Here is a 21,550-nt window from a genome sequence, read left to right on the forward strand (position 1 = left end):
GAACTTTATCAAACAGTTGTTTTCCATCTCGAGGTGTTTGCCAAGGAGATTTGTTATCACTTTATCTCTTTGTATTATGTATGAAGAGATTGGCACATGGCATAAGATCAACAGTTAATCAAGGATTGTGGAAACCCGTCAAGTTAAATAGAAATGGTCTTCCACTTACTTTTTTTTTTTGCAGATGATTTCATTTTGTTTGCTAAAGCCACTACTGAACAGTTAGACGTTATTAAAGGGTTCTGGATGATTTTTGTAGTTGCTCCGATGAAAAAGTTAGCATACAGAAGTCCTCATTTTTTTGTTATAGCAATGTTAATCGAAGTACTATTGATGCATTAGCTGAATTTTCTGGTTTTTCCTATACCAAAAATATCACAAAATACCTGGTGTCCCTTTGATTTCTGGCAAGAAAATGAAGCGTTTTTATCAATATTTGGAAGACAAAGTACGGAGCAGATTGAGTCCGTGGAAAGCTTTTACATTTTTTTCTACATGCAGGCTTACATTAATTAAATCTATATTGTTCATGATCCCTTACTATATTATGCAGACAGTGGCCATCCCAATAGAAATATGTAACAGAATGGAAACTCTTTGCTAAAATTTCTTATGAGGAGGTGATGGAATTCTCGAAAAGTCCATCTTTTGCGATCGAGAGAGGATTGTAAACCTAAGGATGAGGGAGGTTATGGTATCCGAAACTTGAGATTGATGAATACGGCATTCTTGTTGAAAGCATGCCATGCTGGCAGTTAATGGCAGAACTGCAAGCTCGATGGGTTAAATTAATCTGTGCAAAATACAATTATGGTAGGGATGCTTGTCTTGATGCTCTTCAGAATTTGGGTTCGTCTTCATTCTGGCGTTCCCTGTGCAAGATATCGGATACATTTAAGAAAAATATTTGATGGGGTATAGGTGATGGGCTCACAGTTCGATTCTAGAAGGATACTTGGGTGAGTAACAAACCATTGGCTGAAGTGGCAAAGTCAAGAGGCATTATCTTTAAAGATCATAGTTGTGTAAGAGATTTTGTAACGCCAAATGGGGAATGGGATTTTGAAAGCTTGCGGCATTACGTCCCTGTAAGGGAGATAACGTTACTTTCAAAGACTATTGCCCCTGAGAATTCGTCTATATCAGATAGGCCATATTGGGCTTTGTCTTCATCTGGGAAATTCACAGTTTCCTCAGCTTATGATCATTTATGTGAATTGGAACGATTTTACTTGAGCAATAATTCGAGCGTGTGGCACCTGGCATGGAAATGGCAAGGACCAGAGAGAATCAGAATGTTTTTATTACAATGCTTACCTGGTCGAATATTGACCAATAAGGAGAGATATTGAAGACATTTGTCTAATGATCCGAATTGTCAACAGTGTTGCTTGGAAGAGGAATCAATCCTCATATCCTTCGAGATTGTCTTGTGGCCAGTGTCGTTTGGACTAGAGTTTTACCTCCAAGGATGGTTGATTCATTCTTTAATCAATCTAATTTAGATTGGCTTCTGTTAATTTGAATACATCCAAGACTAAGAATAATGGAGTCCCATGGGCAGTGGTTTTTGGAAAACTTGTTGGTTACTCTGAAAATGTTGAAATGCATTTGCATTTGAGAATACCTCTTATAGTACTGCAAGAAAATTGTTACAGATATGCAGTCTACTGTCAGATATTCACACTGTTGAATTGTCAAACTTTGGTAATGGTCGTATTACTTTGACTACCAAGGAAGAAATTCTTATAGCTTGGAAAGCATCGCCAGTAGATTGGATTTCTTTAAATACTGAGGGTGCCATTCACGTTTCTACTAGTCCGGCAACGGCAAGGGGAGTCCTGAGGGATTGGACTGTACAATGGCGTGGTGGTTGTGCCACGAGACTGTAGAAATGCGCTGCTTATCGTGCAGAACTTTAAGGTGTATATAGAGGACTTCAATTTGCATGGGGGGCAGGTTTTAGAAAGATTGATCTCCAAGTGGATAGTAAACTTCTTGGTCAAGCAATATCTTCCTCATTGCATCATCCATGCGTTAATTATGACTTGATTCAGGCTATTGACATATTGGTGAAGAGACAATGGGTGGTACAAATTCGGCATGTCTACAGGGAGGGCAATATTACCGCTGATCATACGGCCAATAAGGGTTTTTCCATTGAAGAACATCTTGTAAGCTATAATAACCCACCTTCTACATTACGACATGTGTTGGCAAATGATGTAATGGGTATTTCTTTCAACGTCTAATTGGACAATAAAATTGTCCTTTTTTTAACAAAAAAAAAAAAAAAAGAAAAACAAAGTAAGTAAGAGCTTAGAGTGCTTTCATCTTCACACGGGGTTTCAAATCTCTAACCCAACAAAATCAAACTTTTTACTCCAATTCTAATACCCATGCGCTAAACCCATTGACAACCCTTTTCTTTCTTTTCTGTTCTTTCAACGTCTATACCCATGCCCTGTAGAATGCCTATCGAATTCGTCCTCATCAGCATGGGCCTGGTCCTCAACGGACAACTACTTTTCTTTCTTTCTCCTAGAAGTTGTATATTGTTTAATTGTCTTTTGGTTTTTTTTAATTCCCTTCAAAAGGCTTCATTGTAGCGTCCGCAACTGGCAACCAACGCTTTTCGAACCATTGCTTTTACCATTTGCTCACAGAAATCAGCAACGGCCAAGAAGTTAACCAAAAAATCAAAATGCGAGCTCTGCTTACTCCAGAACCTTCTCTTTCTTTCTCGTCAATCAACACCAACTCTCGCAATCCCAATCCATCCCGAACTCGAACCTCGCTTCATTTCTCTGCGAGAGATGGCGGCCACCGTTTGATCGGACGAAAATCGCGTTTGACCGCTACGAGAGCTGCGTTGGACTCGGCAACTATGGAGCAGTTAGGGCTTAAAGAGTCCGATATTAGAAACCCGGCGATTTCTTCCACGTATCGGAACTCGAAGTTGCCGAAGCCAAATCAGACCGTGCTGGAAGCTCAAGCTAGGGTTTGCACTGGGCCCACGCAGACCAGACCGCTCTCCGAGGAACAGGCTTTTAAGGTTTTGGACACCATTTTAAGATCAGGTGAAATGTTCGTTAGTCCATTTCTCTCTTATAACTATAATTTTTGTGAAAGGTATAACTTATAATTTTTATATTATTCTCTCGGAAATTAAAGCTTCTTAAAGTTAATACACATTATCAAGTTTAATTAATGTCGTGAGTAAGGTTGATTTGCCAGAAAGTGATATATTGGAACTTGGAAGTTTTCAAGTAGATAGAGTTTGGTCAAATTTGACGTGCCATGATTTGGAGTCTCTGTTAAAGATCGTAATTACAAAGAAATTATTTTCTATGGCTGAAGTCAGTTCGGTATCTTTGCATATGTTGACAGTGAGGGGAGAACTAAAAGATGAAGAACAAGTCTCAAAAGCACAACTTGGAGCATTCTTTGCTGGAATGACAATCCGTGCAAATGCCTTTCCTGAAGCGACTCAATGGAGTGAAGGGGAAAGCCGTGCAATGAACATATTTTGGCCCCTTCTAGCACGCGCACTACCAGCTGATATGATCTTCATTGCTGATCCTGAAGGGTCCATAATGGGATCAGGAAGTTCAATAGGGCCTCAGTTTGTTGGGAATGGCACAAGTGAAATGAGATTGGTTGGTGCACTTAGAGAAATTTTGGCAGGAGGCCACCTTGGATACGAGGAAGTCCAAGGTGTTCTGAGAGATGTTCTTCCATTGAAATTGGAAGATGGAAAATCCACTGGAGTAAGTGAATCATTGCTTTCAGCATTCTTAATTGGCCAACGTATGAACAGGGAAACAGACCGTGAACTTAAAGCGTACTGCCTTGCATTTGATGATGAACTTGGTATTTGATTTAAAATATTTTTTAACCTTTTTTTAGAATGGTGTAAGTGGTTGAGTAATATCAACCAAATGAAATATACTATCTTCTGGTTAATCTATTAAGCGAACAACAGGTATTCCTCCAGTTGCTGACGTTAGATCATTGACCCATTATGGTGAACCTTATGATGGAAACACACGTTATTTTAGGAGCACATTGTTTGTTGCTGCTGTTAGATCTTGTTACGGTGAATCTTCCTTGCTTCATGGTGTGGAATGGATGCCACCAAAGGTCAGCAGTACTTTTGTGGCATGTGAATCATTTTATTTATTATGATTAATCCTGGAAAATATATAAGTAGGTGTTGATGTTGAAACTACTGTAGGTCATCCTCTAAGGACAAGTTCATTTGAAAGTAAAGCATCCTTTTGCTGCTATACAATTGTTCTGAGTTTCAAAATATTAAAGTGCCAATTCTTGTAACATCAGTTATTATGCACACTCATTGCTCCTAATATTTCATCAATCATAAGGAAGCCATTCTTTTTTCAGGGGGGTGTAACTGAAGAACAAATGCTGAAGTTTATGGGAGCAAACACTAACTTATCCTTGCATCAAGCAAAAGAACTTATTGAGGTTGGCTCACACTTGCTCCTCTCTCTCTATTCTCCCACCCTCCCTCCCTCCTTCCTTTTTCTCTTTCCTTGTTGAACCTTTCAAAAATGTTATTTCAGGATGAAGAGGTTGGTTTTGCCTACGTGAGTCAACGTGAAGCTCGCCCATCTCTGTATGGAATCTGACTGAACATCTAATGCAGTTTTTTTTCTTTTACATTTTTGTGCGGAAAGACATTTTTTGTTCCCCATTTCAATAAAAAAATGAAGAATAAAAAGTTGAAGAGAAAAAGAAAATGGATAAGAGTTTATTATACATACATTTAACATTTGAATCCCATTTCAAGTTCAAACAAAGCGTTTCTCCTGAAAATGGGTCTAAAAACTAGTCTGTAATTCTAACCAAAATTTTTTGAGTCCATGTTTTCAACTGCCAAATGAATCTTGTTTCAGATAGTATCTTCTCCTTTTATGTTTTATGATGTATAGTGTGTTTAGAAACTTGGTACCTTTTATGTTACACTATTGTGGCTTCTTTGAATAAAGTCCTATATATGATCTTACTCTGGTTGAAATCGAGTTCTTGAGCACCTAAGACAATGATCTCATTAAGGTTGATAGTTGGGCCATAATTCCACATTTTTCTTCCTTTGTTCTCCAAATTTTAGATGTAATTATATACTTAATTAAGTACTGTATTAATTAATGGTCTATTTGGTGAAAGTTGGTTTTCATTTGGTAAAACATAACATTATCGAATTGGAAACTCTAATATTTTGGGTTTTCAGTGAGAGGGTTGGTCTTGATTTGATATTCTAGTGTATCATGGGTTCATAGGTGTAGCTGGTTATGTTTTTCCTATAAATAAAATGAAGCAGGTAAGAATCTTTTATGGTTTTCACAGATATTCGTTGATTGGATTGAGGGAACAAATAAAGAAACGCCCACCACTGGCAACAACTGAAAAGGTTCAGCAATTTATTAGGGTAAGCATATAGATGGATTGTAATGTTAGCTGCGTTAGTTTAATGTATTGTACATATTATGTATGATATGGTATGGATGTGTATATATGTTGTTCTCTCAAAGGATGCTTAATCTGGCTAAAAGTTTGCATGGCATCTTGTCCTAAGAAATCGTGTTCTGTGCTACATCTTTTTATGCTGGTTAAAATGTCCTAAAATAGACTGGTGTGCTTATTTTACGAAGGATGTTGTTTCTCTAACAGGCAAAGGGGAGAGAATCAATTGTTACTGGATTTTATCATGAAGGCTATGAGGAGCCCTTGCTAATGCTTATGAAAAGAAGAGGTGTACATTCTGGTTTGGTAGTGAAGGTTAGAACTTTACGTTTATGAAACAACAACAAAACAAACAAAGCCTTTTCCAACTACTTGGCTTTGGCTTTGTTGACAACTTCACCTTTATAATGTAGGTTAAATATGAAAATGTTTCGGTCAAGGAGAAATAAATAACATAGGATTTACCTTCTATGATATTCAAGATTTTTAATTTAATTTAAACTCAGAAAAGTTAAAAGTAATCTGAACAAAACACTTAATTTTGAGACTTTTCTTATTTAAGGGTGAAGAAGGTGCCCTCTCAATGACAACTAGGTTACGATCGGTAAACACATCAGAAAGACTTCCTGTGAACTATTGTTCAGGTTTTCGTTCAGTAGGCATGGAATCAGCTTGTGAAGTGGATGGTTGGTATTAAGCTGTGTCTTCTCTAATCCAATTTAAAAGTTATAAAATCCTCTTTTTGGTGTATTCTAAAGTTCTGTGGATATTTATGGAACTAAGATTATTAGCAGAATTGATGCATCCAATATCATAATATTGCAGGCGTATCACGTCAGAGTTTCAGGCTTGAGGTTAATGCTATGGACTATGGCTTTGAACCAACTGATACTCCAAGAACTGATAGATCGGTAAAATTTTGAAAATCCTTCGCTATTATCTTGATCATTCTCTGCCTTTCTAGTTGTTTTATGTCAACTGAGTGATGCACTTGCAGGATGCTTCAAATTCCTTGCCTATTAGCTTACAGCTTTATTTGTTAATAAGGTTGCAAGTGGAATGTTGAATAACATTGTTTATACTTCCAACTGACACCCTAACAAGTTATAAATCCGGATTTATGGATAACAAAAATCGCCCACCCCCCCCCCCCCCCCCTCCCCCCTCTTCTTCTCCCCTTCCAACCGGCCACCCCCAGTAAGGGGCAGAAGAAACTCCTCTTGCCCTTTGTCTCTTCTGTTTGTGATTTTAGAAAACCCAGGGTCATTTGAATGTCTTTGCTGCAATACCAGGTATCAAAGAATATAGAGTTGGGTCTGGCAGCTCTGCATGGCCAAAAAGGGCCAGCATATGATAGAATTGTTTTAAATGCTGGAATTGTGGACCATTTACTAGGATGTGATGGTGCAGAAGATGTATCCTTAGCTCTTGATAGAGCCAGAGAAGCCATGGACAGTGGTAAGGCTCTTAGGAGGCTCCTACATTACATAAAGATGTCGCACAAGGGAAAATGAATCAGTATGAACAGTGAAGCAGTGCTCGCTTCATTTCAATTCTTGTAGATCAGTGTTGTAAAATTAATAAAAGTTGTTAAAAGAGGAAAGGATAGAAAGGGGAATCTTACAGATTTTCTATTTTGGGTTTTCGTTTTTAATAGCATTAAAGTTTTTTAGTGTGTAAAATTAGCTCAAAAGCCAATGTCATTGATTATTTCTTGTTGTATTAGTCTGTGGATTTTGGTTCTTAAGAAGTAAATGCCTTACTGTTTTTCTTTAATCGGGGGATGTGGATTTGTGAATTTTTGTGGAATATCAGTATAATACAGATTCAAAATCCTGTATTTAGTGGATTATATTTGTAATACTACTACTTTTAGTTCCTAGAAGCCGCAGTTGCATAATTTAAAATGGGTGGATCATAATAATGAGTAACGTGTCATTTTCCAAACACAACCTGCCGCTGCTTTGCTCTCCACTTAAAAAGATTAGATGATCGAGCTACATTTACGTCGTAAGTGCAATGGTTACCTCTCCCAGACTCCTATAATTATTCATAAAAAGTCTAGATGAACACTAGTCATTCCATCAATCAACGCAGAAATTGCTAAAACAACCTAGCTAGATTATTTCTGCTGCCGAAAGAGATTCTCATCCCATTATTTTCCCAAAGACAACTGGCTTGAATTCACTCAATTTATGTAAAGAATGATTTGTTAGTGACTTGAAGTGTTCTCATATCTGAAGAGCAGCTGCAATGGAACCGGCAAGGCTAAGAATTTCAAATGGAGGTTTGCTCATCACCGCTTTCACTGTCTGAGGGCATGAATCAGTGATCCAGAAGTAGGTCAGCCCATTCTCAGGATGCCCTACATAAATTGAAACATCAGGCAGTAGCTGATGAAACTAAACAGGAACTGCAGAAATCTGCAACCGCAGTGAGAGCAAAATTTCTTCGTCTCTCTTGTGACCCACTTGATAATATAAATATTCAGCATCTAAATGCTGTGACTATGTCATGAATAATGTCTGCTAAATGGTAATTCAAGGAGATACTAGGATTTTCACATTAACATAAGTAACAATTAAAGTTTGAGTTATTTTTGTTTATGGAAATTCATTCTCTCTCTTTCTTTTTCTTCTTTTAAGATGAAAATTCATTCTCTAAACTCTATACCTCTGAAGATATTTAGGGTTCAAGTTCTCCTTTAGTTTACAGATCCTGAAAATCATCTCAATGACATCAACTATAATATTCTAAACTCAGTAAAGAGTATCTAGTATGATATTCAGTTAATTATATTTGAAAAAGTAAGTCATCACCACAAAGCAATGCTGTTCTTTTCTCCTTTTATTAAAAAATTTTTTTTGTAGGAATGAGTCTTCCAAAATGCTACTGTATAAGTGCATGCAATACCTCCATTATCACATTCAAAGCGTTGCCATGACCTGTTGGGGAAAATTCCATGCGTCACATAGGCACTTATTTTTGCTGCTCCATTGGCCGCTAATACTCTCTGAAAGACATGGACATGATGAGAAGTTAAATAGGAATTGCAGACTTTACAATCCATTAACAAGAAAGAGATTTCTGTTGCCTATTTCTTTTCCTTTTGCCTCTTGCAGAGATGTGGATTTAACCATGGTTGGATGTGGGTATATGAACTTAAAAAGACTGAGTGAAGAGGAAATCCTAGTTAGGAGTTACACACCTGGCATTCAATCAGAGTGCCACCTGATTGAACCAAATCATCAACAATCACAACATGGCGTCCTGCAGCTTCTCCCTCTTTAATACGTACAATTCGTTGGTCCCCTATCCGAACTTTATTACAAACAATCTGTTATCAGTTTGAAAAGGTTATGCCAACATCCATATGCAATAAACAAGTTTTTGAGCAGTAAGAATGAGAGATGTATGCAGAGTTTTACAAGATAAAGCTGAACAATCATTAGATACAACTCTAGTGCAGAAGAAGGAAGACCTAGGTCACATCTATAAAAAAGAAGAAGAAAACGTTAGGTCACATCTATAAAAAAGAAGAAGAAAACGTATTCTCTGGTAATCCCCCCACAGATGTGATGGCACTTATATAGGATCCTTCTTTTCCCATCAATTGAAAGGTTACTTCCAGATAATGTCCATCCATTTTATTTAAGTCTACAGAAACAAGTAAGAGCATCAGAGAACAAATGGTAATGGAATACTACCTGCAATAGCATGCTGTTTGTATTCCAAGATTAGTTACAAACTAGATGCCACAGAAAACAACACAGCACCGAAAACTGAACCATAACATTCAATCTTACGCACTTATAACCACATCATTAAAATGGCAGACCAGAAACATATAATGCTAGAATCTTGCGTCTCTCAAACAAATTATTTAGACCTTACATTTGCCCCTAGCCTGATACTAAAGCTGAAAACACAGCACTCTTGTGAAAAACTAGATTTGATAAGACACATTCCAAGAAAACATGAACCCAAGAGACAATCTCCTCTTTGACAAGGTCAAATGCTTGCCCTAAGATGCCTGCCTGCATAGGTTTCAATGTATTAAAAAGACTCTTCCAGCTTTTTTCTTCCTCTCCAGCATGATTTTCCTAAATGTGAGTACGTTGTTACTTAATGTGCTGCTGAGGGGGCCAAATCAATTAGTCATTTTCAATCTGGATCACAAACTTTCAGCTTATTCACGATCAATGCTTTATAGGTAAAATGAAGTATAAAAAGTTTTAAAAATGTACAATGATTCAATAGTGTGAACAAACAATAAGATCTGACACTAGTAGGCTAGTGACTTGATGGATGAATAAATGTGTGGTAAACACAACTTCAAATGAGGTACATCATCCTTGTTTGTTATGCAGATCTTATATACCGTTGGAAAATGTTGCAGCTGCTTATGAAATCTTTTCCAAGCACCATCATCAGGAAAAGCAATGGATATCTGAAAAATGAACAAAATTATAGCAGAATATTAGAAATTTAAAACAGTTTTAAGAAAATACTCTTTCCAACATATAGCGTGACCAGTAACATAATCCAAATAAATTTAATGAAGAACAAAATCTCTATGAAAGTTGATTTTGGTTCAACTTAAAAATGAGTGTAAGACTTAATAACTGAAGGGGGAAAAAATAAAAAGACAAACCCTTCTCAACTTGAGAACTTCAAAAGCATAGAAATCGTACACAAGAGAGCCATAACATATACTGTCTCGCCATCCTTGAGAATTCTATATTTAAGGTTTCATCACAACATTATCCAATTAACCTATAACAAATCTCACAAACAGAAGCACAAACAATAACTATCACTTGCCTTGGAAAAAAAAAAAAACATACACCCAACAATACAGGGTATAACCTTACATTGTCAGAGTCAGGGAGCTGTTGAAGCCTATTCTTAAGCAAAGGTATCCCACTCTCAAAGCAAGGCAATATATTATCACCAAAGTAGAATCTCTCCTGAGAAAACACGAAAAACAAGTCAAAACTTTTTTCAAAGAAATGATCAGAAACATAGCTTCTAAACAGACAGAATAAAACATTAGTATATCAAAAACAGAACCTGCAAAGCATGGATATCAAATGTCACTAAGCTAGTAGGCCCTCCTCTAGAAGTCGGTATATTCGACAATATCCTAGCGAGAGTAAAAGCCGTCGCGACATCTCCCTCGTCCTCCATTCTCTCAGAGGTTCCGGTAGGGAAAAACGGGAGAACTAGCGTGAAGGAGGAAATGAACAGTTTTGGCAATGCATAGATAACAGATAACTGCTCGAAAATCACTCCCGGCGAACTAAATGAGGCTAAGAAGGCTACATGTTGCCCCCGAATTCCGTGTGCATTTGGTATAAATAAGTTAGGAAATCCATCTTCAAATGTCCTAAAATAAATATATAATTCAACTTAGCAACCATTTCTCTAAAATGTTAACATTCAGTGGAAATTTAATGATAAGGTTACCGCCAGGTGATGCTGCGGATCTCAATGGCGTCTGACTCAGCAGCAATTCTCTCGGCGAGCGCCTTGGTCTCGGCGCAGAAAAAAAGGCAGACTTTTTTGACGGTTTTAACGGCGGAATCGGAGGCCGAAGCGGCGGCCATTGACATCGAAGAAGAAGGAGAATTTTGGATCAAATGGATCGGTTCGGTTCCGGAGAGGAACTCGACGCTCCAATTCGGAGGTTGATTTTCAAAGCTCTTAATCTGACACCGAAAACGACTGCATTTCTTGTCGCTTGACAAAATCGAAAATGGTTTAGAAGAAGTGAAGTTGGAGAAGATCTTTTTTCGGTTTTGGAAAGAGGAAGGGAGTGGTGGCGACGTGGCCGCCATAGCGGCTATCACACTGTTAGGTGGGTTCTTGAGGAGGGGGACTCTAATTTTCCTCTTTCTTTGTACTGACTCGTAGTAGCATTTGTTTTGAGGTTCTAGCTGCTGGCGTTGGGGTTGGTTTCTGTCGGTTTAAAGAATACGGGGGAGGATGAGTTGACTGTTGATTCGGTTCGGTAGGAGTTTTTTGGATTTCCATAAATACCCCATGCGATTAAAATGGCACGTTTTTCGCGCGTGTTCTACTGTGATTTTAGTAGCCAAACGCTTCACGCCTCGACTAAATTACGTAAGCAGTGGTTTTGCTGAGTTAATTCTCTATGAAAGAAAGTTTGGTACGTGATGAAACAGATTCCAATAATTGTTGTATATTTTAACAGAAATAATTGACGTATGCATCTGTATAAATTCGGTGCTAATAACGTTATAGTTATAGTTTAAATATAAATTATAATAAAAAAAATTTAAATAAATTTTTATTTTTTTATTATGTTCAATTAAGTATTTATATTTATATTTTAAACTAAATATATTTTTATGACTAATAATTAATTAACTGTTATTAGTTAAAACATCACATGCCACTGTATAAAACATGATGATGATATGACATGCTAATCACATGTTATGATGAATAGTGACCTAACATGTTAATGTAATATGATGATATGATTATGTAATATTTTTCATAATCCACCTCAATGTCATGTCAATACCATATAAGTATAAAAATAATAAGTGATGTTTTAATTAATAACAGTTAAGTTAGTTATAAGTACTTATTTGATCCAAAATAAAAATGTAAAAACTTTGATTGAACTCAATAAAAAATAAAAATTTATTTAAACTTTTTTTAATAATTCAATGACTTTTTAAAGCATTATGCGATTATAAAAAAATGCTAAACAGTTTAAATAATTCTAAATAGAGATATAGAAAATTTTGTTCTTAAAATTTAATAGTGTTTATTTTTTGATGTCATTGTTTTTATCTCTTTGTTTTTTCTAAAAAAAAAAAGAAATAAGCAGATTGTTTATCCATTTAAATAGTTTGCCCCAACTATTATTTGTTGTAATAATTAATCTCAAGATGATCCAAGTATTATCCTATCTTTATAAAAATACATGGTATAAATGTTCAAAAGGATTCCTAAACTTTTTAAGAAAATTCAAATAAGTTCTTATTTTTTTATTACATTCAATCAAATCTTGTATTTTAATTTAGATTAAATAAATTTTTGTACTTTTATTTTGAGTCAAATAAGTTTTTATAATTAATAGTTGACTTAGTCAAAATATCACTTATCATTTTTTATTACATTGCATTGATGTGGCGTTCCGATATATTACAATGAGTGATAATGTAACATTCTGGTGTGGTATGATAACATGATTATGTGACATTTTTCAAATCTTATGACAAAATACATTTATTTTTGGAGTAAAATAGGCGACATGTTTTTTCTATACATTGGTAATATTAAAATTCAAGGAATACTCTTATAGGGTAATTGGTATAGATATCGTACTACTTAGAGCTTATAAAACTTTTGGACTTAAAGGTTAATTATCTCACCCTCTACTTTTATATAGATATTTCAAACTCCAATAAACTTAGAATTATTTTTAATTTCATTAAAAATAATTCAAGTTTATTAACCACAAAATCACTCCACCATAGATTCATGATTGTACTCTTGGATTAATTATAATTATAAAAAATAATTCAATACTTGATATTAATTATTAGTTGTCCAATTGCAAACTTTATATTGTAAACCCTCATAACCATTCAATGATAAAAAGTGAAATTACTGTTTTACCTTTTATGTCAATTTTGCCTTCTAGTCTCAAATTTCATCCAATTAGTAATTCAATACTCTAGATATAATATTTTGAGTGTCCAGGTGTGATGAGTAACTAATTCATCAATCCACTAGGCCCAAATTACTCACTAATTTTCTTGAAATTACTAGAAGCAATATTAATACTATAAACTCCGTTATTTGGATATATATTCCCAAATGTACATCTTGATTATAATTCCAAAATACAGAGTCTAGATCAACACTTTATGATGATCATACTCATAGTAAATCAAAGATTATAAGGAGATTAAATATGAATCCTATATCTATCAGGATTTCAATCCTACTGTAAGCAAATGCATAGGTGTAAGATCAAGATTTAAGCAACAGTTAAACTTAAATTTGATTATCACATGATTCTAGTTCATGTAATAGTGTTATTACTCGAAGTTAACTATTTCGATGATTTGAGACTCATTATTCCCTTGAAGTGAATCACATTCATTTTGTTGGAAGTAATCTGAACACTATAGCCTTAACACAATAAAGTGACCAACTTTATTATATGGTTGTGAACAATTTTTAGATTCAATTAAAACACATGTCTCTTATGTATGACTCTTCATACAAATGTATTTTAATATCTCAATAGAATCACGGTATCTTAATAACTAGATAATGAATGCTTATTTAAAATAAACCCTTCTTCTTATTATCAAAATGTACTTTCATTACAAATTTAATGAAATTAAGCATGAAAATATACTTACTTTCAAAGGCACCATATTCTCAAAATTCCTAACAATCTCTCACTTGCCCTTAAGCAAGTATGACATATCTCTCATTCCAAGACCTTCTAAATGATCATCGAAACTCTTTTATGTTAAAGTCTTTGCGAATAGATCGGCGGGGTTCTGCTCTTTTGAAATTTTCTTCACAAGTACTTTTCCACGTTATATGATATCTCGAATGAGATGATAGTTCCTTTCAATATGTTTTGCTGCTTTATGATTCTGCGGTTCTTTTGAGTTATCCATTGCACCACTGTTATCACAATAGAGTGTAATAAGCTTGTCCGCATTTGGAATTCCTTCAAGGTCCATAAGGAACGTACGAAGCCATGTAGCTTCCTTTGCTGCTTCATAAGGCGCAACATACTCTGCCTCCATATGAAAATCTGCAATACAAGACTACTTTACACTCCTCCAAACTATGGCTCTTCTTCAAATGGTGAATACAGATCCTGATGTCAATTTCCTATAATCAACATCAGACTGAAAATCTAAATTAGTGTACCATGTTGCTACAAGGTCACTTCCAGAATATACAAGCATGTAATTTTTCGTTCTACAAAGATATTTAAAAATGCACTTGATTGTAGTCCAATGCTCCATGCCTGTGTTGATTGAAATATGCTAACCAATCCAATTGCATAGCAAATATCTAGCCTAGTGCACAACATAGCATACATGAGATTTCCAACGACAAATGCATATGGAATCTGTCTCATGTTTTCAACTTCCTCTAGAGTTTTAGGTGACATTTTCTTAGAAAGTTTGATTCCATGTCTAGAAGGCATAAAACCCTTCTTGGAATCTTGCATAGCAAACTTGGCCAAAATCTTGTCTATGTAGGATGCTTAAAATAATGTTATTTGCTTGTTCTTACGATCCCTCATAAATTTGATCCCCGAAACATAGCTAGCTTCTCCTAAATCCTTCATATTGAATTGTTGGTTCAGCTAACCTTTAATTGTTGATAACATTCCTGCATTAAGCTCTACCTTTTAATCTGCAAGCGACAAGTCTCACCTTTTTTCCTTTTGGAATCTCTATATATTCAAAAAATCTGTCTATTTCTATAATCCAATCCAAAAAATTTTCAATATTTAAATTCCTATTAAAGCAAGGAATATCCACCTTTAATCTAAAATCTTTGGTATCTCAATCACCATAATCATTCCTTCCATGTCCAACGTATCTCACAAGTTGTGCAAAATAATAATCTTTTTCATCTGAATCTTTCATGTAGACATTTTTACTACGCCCATTTACAGGAACAGGTCTACCGATAGGCTGTCCATGAGCTACATCATCTCTGGTACGTGGCCTTTCGTCATCCCGATTTCTGTTAGCATTTATGCCTAAAGCATCAAATCGATCTACAATTTTTTCAAAGTATTGTTCCAAACGCTAGAATCTGAGATCTATTCGTTGCTCCGAAGCTCTCAATGCCACCCCTTTGATCTTGCACTGTAGATTACAAGGTCTCAGTTCCATGATCTTCGCTATGAGAACCACCGCCCATCATAATTGGGTCATCTGCCATTAGATTAGGCGAGTTTTTCCTACTTTGATACCAACTGACATGCGAGTTAGCATGAAAATAAAAGCTAGTACTCGACAGAGCTTTTAAAATTGATAACCAAGTTTTAAATGCAAAAACTTACACTCAAAATTTAAGAAAAAATATAATATGATTCAAAAAAAATTATCTAATAACTAAGTCTAAAGGTACTATTTATAATAGTGTAATCCTACTTAACCTAAATTTAGATTAAAAGTAAAGTAAATTAAAATAAAAATATGCTACCCTAGATTTTTTTGGAGTACATGAAAAGTAAATTCTTAACTCATATTTACATGTAGTCCAAATAAAATAAAATAAAAAGAAAATCTTAAATACTAAATACTAAATATTAAATATTAAAATTACTTATTTATGTCAGGTTGCTCTTAGGCTTCGAAACAAATTACCTCTCCTCACCGATGCCGTTTCAAATTTGCAGCTGGGAAGTAGCTTTCTGATCAATCTTCCCTCGCAACTGGAAGCCCGTGCTGATATTTTCTTCACAGCTTTGGAACCTGCTGGAAGGAACGACAATCACAAATGGATAATAGTAATTAGAGACGGTTCTAATTAATGTTTCTAAAGTTAGCCTTTTTACTTACCATGAAAATGTGCGGCAGAGCTCAATGGAATGTCAAACAATAACAGGAAGAAAATTACAAGGACATGCATGAAGCTGGGCATTGGCCATAGAGGCATAGTTGATTTTCACGCACAAAATGCCTGAATTTTCTGCTGAACAAGTTGCTGCTGCAAAGAGTTGACATTAATGCCAAGCTCCAAGCTGGAAAATGGCAACAATGAGTTTTTATAGCGGGAAGTTTGCACATCATGGAAGCAGACGCTGACTTGGAGTTGTGTCCCAATCATGCGAGTCAAGGTAATTGTTAATAAACATTGGGCTCGCGCAGATGATCAAATGGGTTTCTGTGGGTTGGTATGGACAGACACAGAACGTTTTACAACCATATTATAGACCGAAACCTACCGGAGAGAGACAGATTGGCTAAAACTAAGGCTGCTATTTATTTTCTTTGATTGAAAGCTTTATTAGAGTTACTTTGTATTTTTATAATTTAATGAAAATTAGAGGAATTAATAAGATGTCGCTGGAATAGTATTTTTCATTGAAAATGGAACCGCGGCATGGATTTGATTGAAGCCAAATCGAGAGCCATTAGGTTTGGACAATTGGACCATTTTTCAGTTAAGTTTTGGGGAGAATTAGGGGGTGGATGGTTACACTTTCAATCTTATCTATTGGGCCAACGACTCAAGGTATAATCAACAGTGGCAACAGCTAAAAAAGTATATTAACAAATTTTCAAATTTTAAAAGAACGATTTGATAGAGTTGACATATATGTGCTTCACACAAGTCAATCGACACGTTTTATAGAAAATTAATATTGACTTTGATTTTACCCATTACAATAATAAATAGTTTTTTTATCCTTGATTTTACATATTTTCGTATATTTATTACTTATAAGATAAAGTCTTAGAATGATTATATTTTATATAAGAATTATAATGTGTTTTAATTATGAAATCTTTAACGCATTTAAACATCACACGTAAACAGTTTTCAATCTGACTCTTTATCAAAATCGAATATTGATATATGTCGAGAGACTAGCATATGTTATTTTTATTATTTGTGAAGTAAATAATCGATTTTATAGATCGGAGTATTAGAATATTTTAAAAAATGTATACATACTTGCTGCAAGAACAAGTTTATTGAATATAACCTACCATGAGAATTTCAATTGGTATCTTACTCAAGTATCTATAGGAAATATTCTCATATGTGAGTTATGTAAATGATTTTTAGACTTGAAGTAATCAAATTATCTAGTATAAGAATTGTTATACTTTGATATTACCTTACGTATCTTAACAAAGGATGTACAATGGGGTATACGTCGGCTATAGCATAAACCACCTTAAGTGGTTTAAGAGAGATATCCTGTCGTTTTTTAACGTGTCTTAACTCAAAAAATACTAATCAAGGTATAGAATGAAGATTTGAAAAATGAGTTTTTCAAATTTTATTAAATGAAGGATGCATCATCCTAAGTGATTTAAGAGAGATATCCGATTGTTTCTTAACATGTAACTCAAGGAAATCCTAGCCAAGGTAGAATGTTGGATGTAGCATTAACCACCTCAAGTGATTTAATATGATATCCCATTGTTTCTTAACATGTAACTCAAGAAATCCCAGCCAAGGTAGAATGAAAATTTGGAAAATGAGTTTTTTGAGTTTTATTAAAGAGTTAAGAGCAAGTTTTAAGAACTAATTAAGATGATAAAAGACAAACATAGAGTAGATATTGTGTCATGAGCTCACATTTTTAATATTTCGATAATCATGATACATGTCAATTTTGACTTATAAATATGAAACTAATCAATAAAAGAGTTGATGATAAGTGCAAATTTTTTAATTCATCTAATTCTAATTGGATTAGGATTATACTTCATATTTACTACCACCATACGAAGAATTTAATAGGTCATACATACCAAAGGATTTCAATGTAAAAATGTAAAATTGAAGATTAAATTGGACTTGATTGAACAAAAATATAAATTTCAAACACTTAATTGAATAAGCTCAATTTTGTCAAAAACAATTTTGTAAGGAGCATAAAGATTATACAATTGCTCTTATGCTGCAACAATAGGTACTTGTGCACTGCTTGAAAGGTCGAAACCTTGAAAGAGTGAAAACAGAATTCAGCAAAAGTTCCCTAATTCTGAGAATTGGTTTCTCTTCTTTTCCTTGGAATTCGGCGATTTGTCTTCCTCCACTCCCTTGTTGGTTGGTTTTGGTTCTCCTGGGAAGTGAGTTGTTAGCGAGTACCTCCCCTAGTTAGCACTACACTTAGCAGCACAAGTGAACCCAAAATTATCATTGGTGTTATTCTATTTGGAGTCGATGCGAATCAACAATTGAGCAATTTAAAATTTGCAACAACCTAAGCTTTGTGAAAAAAAGATTTTAATATCTTGTTGTCTTAACTTCTTGATTTAAACATCAAAAGCTCAAAGGTACAAACATCTTCTACTAACTAGTTAGGATTATCTATATTAAGCAACTCTTATTGATCTTGTTAATAAAAAAAATTATAAATTTTCCACTGCGTATAAATAACTGTTTGCAAAACTTTTTTCTACACAACCTACTAAGTAATCATAAAATAGAATGATTATTCGAAAAAATATTTGGCCCAAAATTATTGTTCAAATTTAATGTGTCGTATGTCACACATTAATTTCCTCAACTCAATAATTCAACCAATGGAATCCCTAGAGCCCATAATACTTGCAAGCCACAATTTTCCTCAGAACATGACCCTTCCATACATATAAAGATGGAATTCCTATAAATTATCTTTGTCCTATGACAACTTAAGATCTATGTTCACTGTCCAGAGTCTTACTAGTTATCAATTCTTCAAATATTTTTAACTAATTCAATATAATGAAGGATTAGTTTATTTTCAAATGCAATTTAATTTTGAATTAAGAAATATGTGACTATGTGAGTATGGTAGTGCCTTTAAATATTGCTCCTAGTTTTTAATACATGTTAAGCTGTTTGAAGATGTTGTGGAGGACAGAACTTAGATCAAGTTCTTTAAATCAAGTTCGTTAGGTTTTTCTTCAAAAAAATCTAATAAAGACTAATTTTAAAAATCTAAATTGATAGAATTCAATAAGAAAATCAATAATATGTAAAACCTTAATTAAAAATACGGTCTATATACAAAATTTGATCACTATTTATTAAATAGTGAAAATTTTATCATAATGTTTAATATAAACTTTTATATTTAAATAAAGTACCAAAATTTATTCAAATTTTTTCAAAATTTATACACTTGATCTATATAATAAAACCTTTCTATATATCCGCTTGAATTTTTTATTTTAATTTCTATTTAACCATTTGTAAAGGAGAACCTACGCATTTAACCTAAAGAACCTTACTTAAATCTTGTCCGCTTGTGAAATATATATGTCCTGACGATATACACTCAATTATACACCTTATATTAAGTAAATGATAAAAAAAAAAAAGCTTTCTCCAACTATTTATAAGTAGGGATAATGTCATATATAGTTCATCTATATACAAGAAATATTTAATATCGTATCTATATTTTCAACTTGTACCAATGTGTTCTAACATCTAGCACCATTAACAAAATATGATAACATAACAACAAGAGTGGAGCTATCCAATTTTTATTGAAGGGGCCAGAGATAGAGATAGAGAAATAAAAATTAAAAATTTTAAAAACTAATATATTAAATTTAACCAATAATAAAAAATTTGATAATAAAATAATTTTATATAACATGTAAATAAAAAAAAGAAAGACTTACAATATATAATCTCTTAGGAAAGTTGTGCTCGATCATATTTTCTGAATTCAAATTCATTAATTAAAAATTATGTACTGAAAAACATCTATTTCTTTAGGATTGAGTGTTGGACATTTTTTATTCACATTACTTTTATTCATGAGTTGAAATATTGAGGCCTGATGGCTTAAGTGTAAGAGAATTATTTGGACAATCTGCATTTTTTTTTTTTAAAGAATTTGTCAATTATTTTCAATCTACTCATACTTTAATCAAACTTGAAAAAATAATTAATGCATTTAATATCCAATATTGTTATTTTATTTTTATTTAAACTTATAATACTAAATATATAATTATAATGTATAAAATATAAATAGTTAAATACGATATACAGGATTAATAATTTCTTCTTATATAATTAGGATTGTTTAAAAACTATAATTCAAAATTATTTCCTTTCAACCAAATATAAAACGTAAAGCATATAAAAAATATATACTCAAGATAATTTTTTCTTACATAATCAAGATTAATTAACAAATGATACATTGATGAAATTTTAAGGAACAACGCAACACTACAACTTATATTTAAAAATTACATAATAATTTATTAATTTTTAAAAATTAAAATTGTGAAAAAAAATCCACATGACAGCAAAAAAGATGAACATAACAAGTAGAAGATGGAACCCATATATAACATAAAAAAAAGAAAAAAATATGATTGATGGTTCATAGAAATTTGAAGAAACAAATCTATAGAATCTTAAAACATATGAACAAATAGTATAAAAAATAAATAAAAATAATAATATAAATTGGAAACCATAAAAAAAACTTTAAAATTGAGTGAGGTCTGTGGGATTTTTTTGTTATTTTTATTTGTATTAATTATTAAATAAAAAATTATTTTAATGGGGTATTAAAAGAATCTATTAAACATTTTAAAAATTTTATATAATGTAAAAAATATTTTAAAAATCCCCCTCCCCAAATTAAATGAGGCTCCACCCATGCGTGTCAAAAGACTAGACTTAGTAATTTTGGACATGACACGATAACACGAGATGGAAAGATACGAAGTTAAATAGGTTTGGATTTAATCTTATCATATTTCGTGTCTTAACCATGTAAACATGATTAACACATTTAATTAATCTTGTTAATCTTATTATCGTGTATAAACATGTATCAGTAACACGTTTAATGTTAATGATGGATTTTATTAATATGATAATAAATTTTAAGTATATTATTTATGTTAAATATTATTATGTTTGATGTAATTGTTTTTATAATTATTGATTTTAAATTTGAATAAAAAAAGTATATTTAATTGTAAATATTTTAAGTTAATTGTGTTAATTGCGTTAGGAAAAAATTATGTTAATTGTTTAATCGTGTTGTGTGTATAAAAAATCTTAACATATTTAATAAACGTGTTAGTCATGTCATATCATGTTATACGGTTATTAAATATATTTATATACATTTTTCAAATGCTGACATGAATAATTATTCGTGTAGTATTCGTATTGACTCATAAAATCATTAATATCTTATATTAACACGATACGATTAAAATATAAAAATACAAATTACTAAATCTATAATAAGTCAATCAAAATATGTTATTTGACCAAATAAATATCATATATTTTCTTTGATTGATAACTATGATACGCA

The 21,550-nt window shown here is 33.1% G+C and overlaps 2 protein-coding genes across 2 annotated transcripts; one reads left to right on the plus strand and one right to left on the minus strand.

The window, feature by feature from the left end:
- Positions 1-2,349: 2,349 nt before the first annotated feature.
- On the plus strand, positions 2,350-7,327 carry LOC18609534 (anthranilate phosphoribosyltransferase). Its single transcript, XM_007044691.3, has 10 exons — positions 2,350-3,080; positions 3,391-3,873; positions 3,986-4,143; positions 4,405-4,488; positions 4,587-4,639; positions 5,371-5,452; positions 5,695-5,802; positions 6,050-6,173; positions 6,313-6,398; positions 6,780-7,327. Exons 1-10 carry the CDS (start codon positions 2,705-2,707, stop codon positions 6,999-7,001), a joined length of 1,776 nt encoding a protein of 591 aa, XP_007044753.1. The 5' UTR covers positions 2,350-2,704; the 3' UTR covers positions 7,002-7,327.
- Positions 7,328-7,498: 171 nt separating this feature from the next.
- Positions 7,499-11,486, minus strand: PRS3 (phosphoribosyl pyrophosphate (PRPP) synthase 3). Its single transcript, XM_007044692.3, has 7 exons — positions 10,957-11,486; positions 10,561-10,876; positions 10,362-10,457; positions 9,869-9,937; positions 8,696-8,824; positions 8,401-8,500; positions 7,499-7,852 (listed from the first exon to the last, which is right to left on the minus strand). Exons 1-7 carry the CDS (start codon positions 11,325-11,327, stop codon positions 7,719-7,721), a joined length of 1,215 nt encoding a protein of 404 aa, XP_007044754.2. The 5' UTR covers positions 11,328-11,486; the 3' UTR covers positions 7,499-7,718.
- Between the last annotated feature and the right edge of the window lie 10,064 nt (positions 11,487-21,550).

The sequence above is a fragment of the Theobroma cacao genome, chromosome 2 (genome assembly GCF_053813885.1).
Source record: "Theobroma cacao isolate CCN51 chromosome 2, ASM5381388v1, whole genome shotgun sequence".
NCBI lineage: Eukaryota > Viridiplantae > Streptophyta > Magnoliopsida > Malvales > Malvaceae > Theobroma > Theobroma cacao.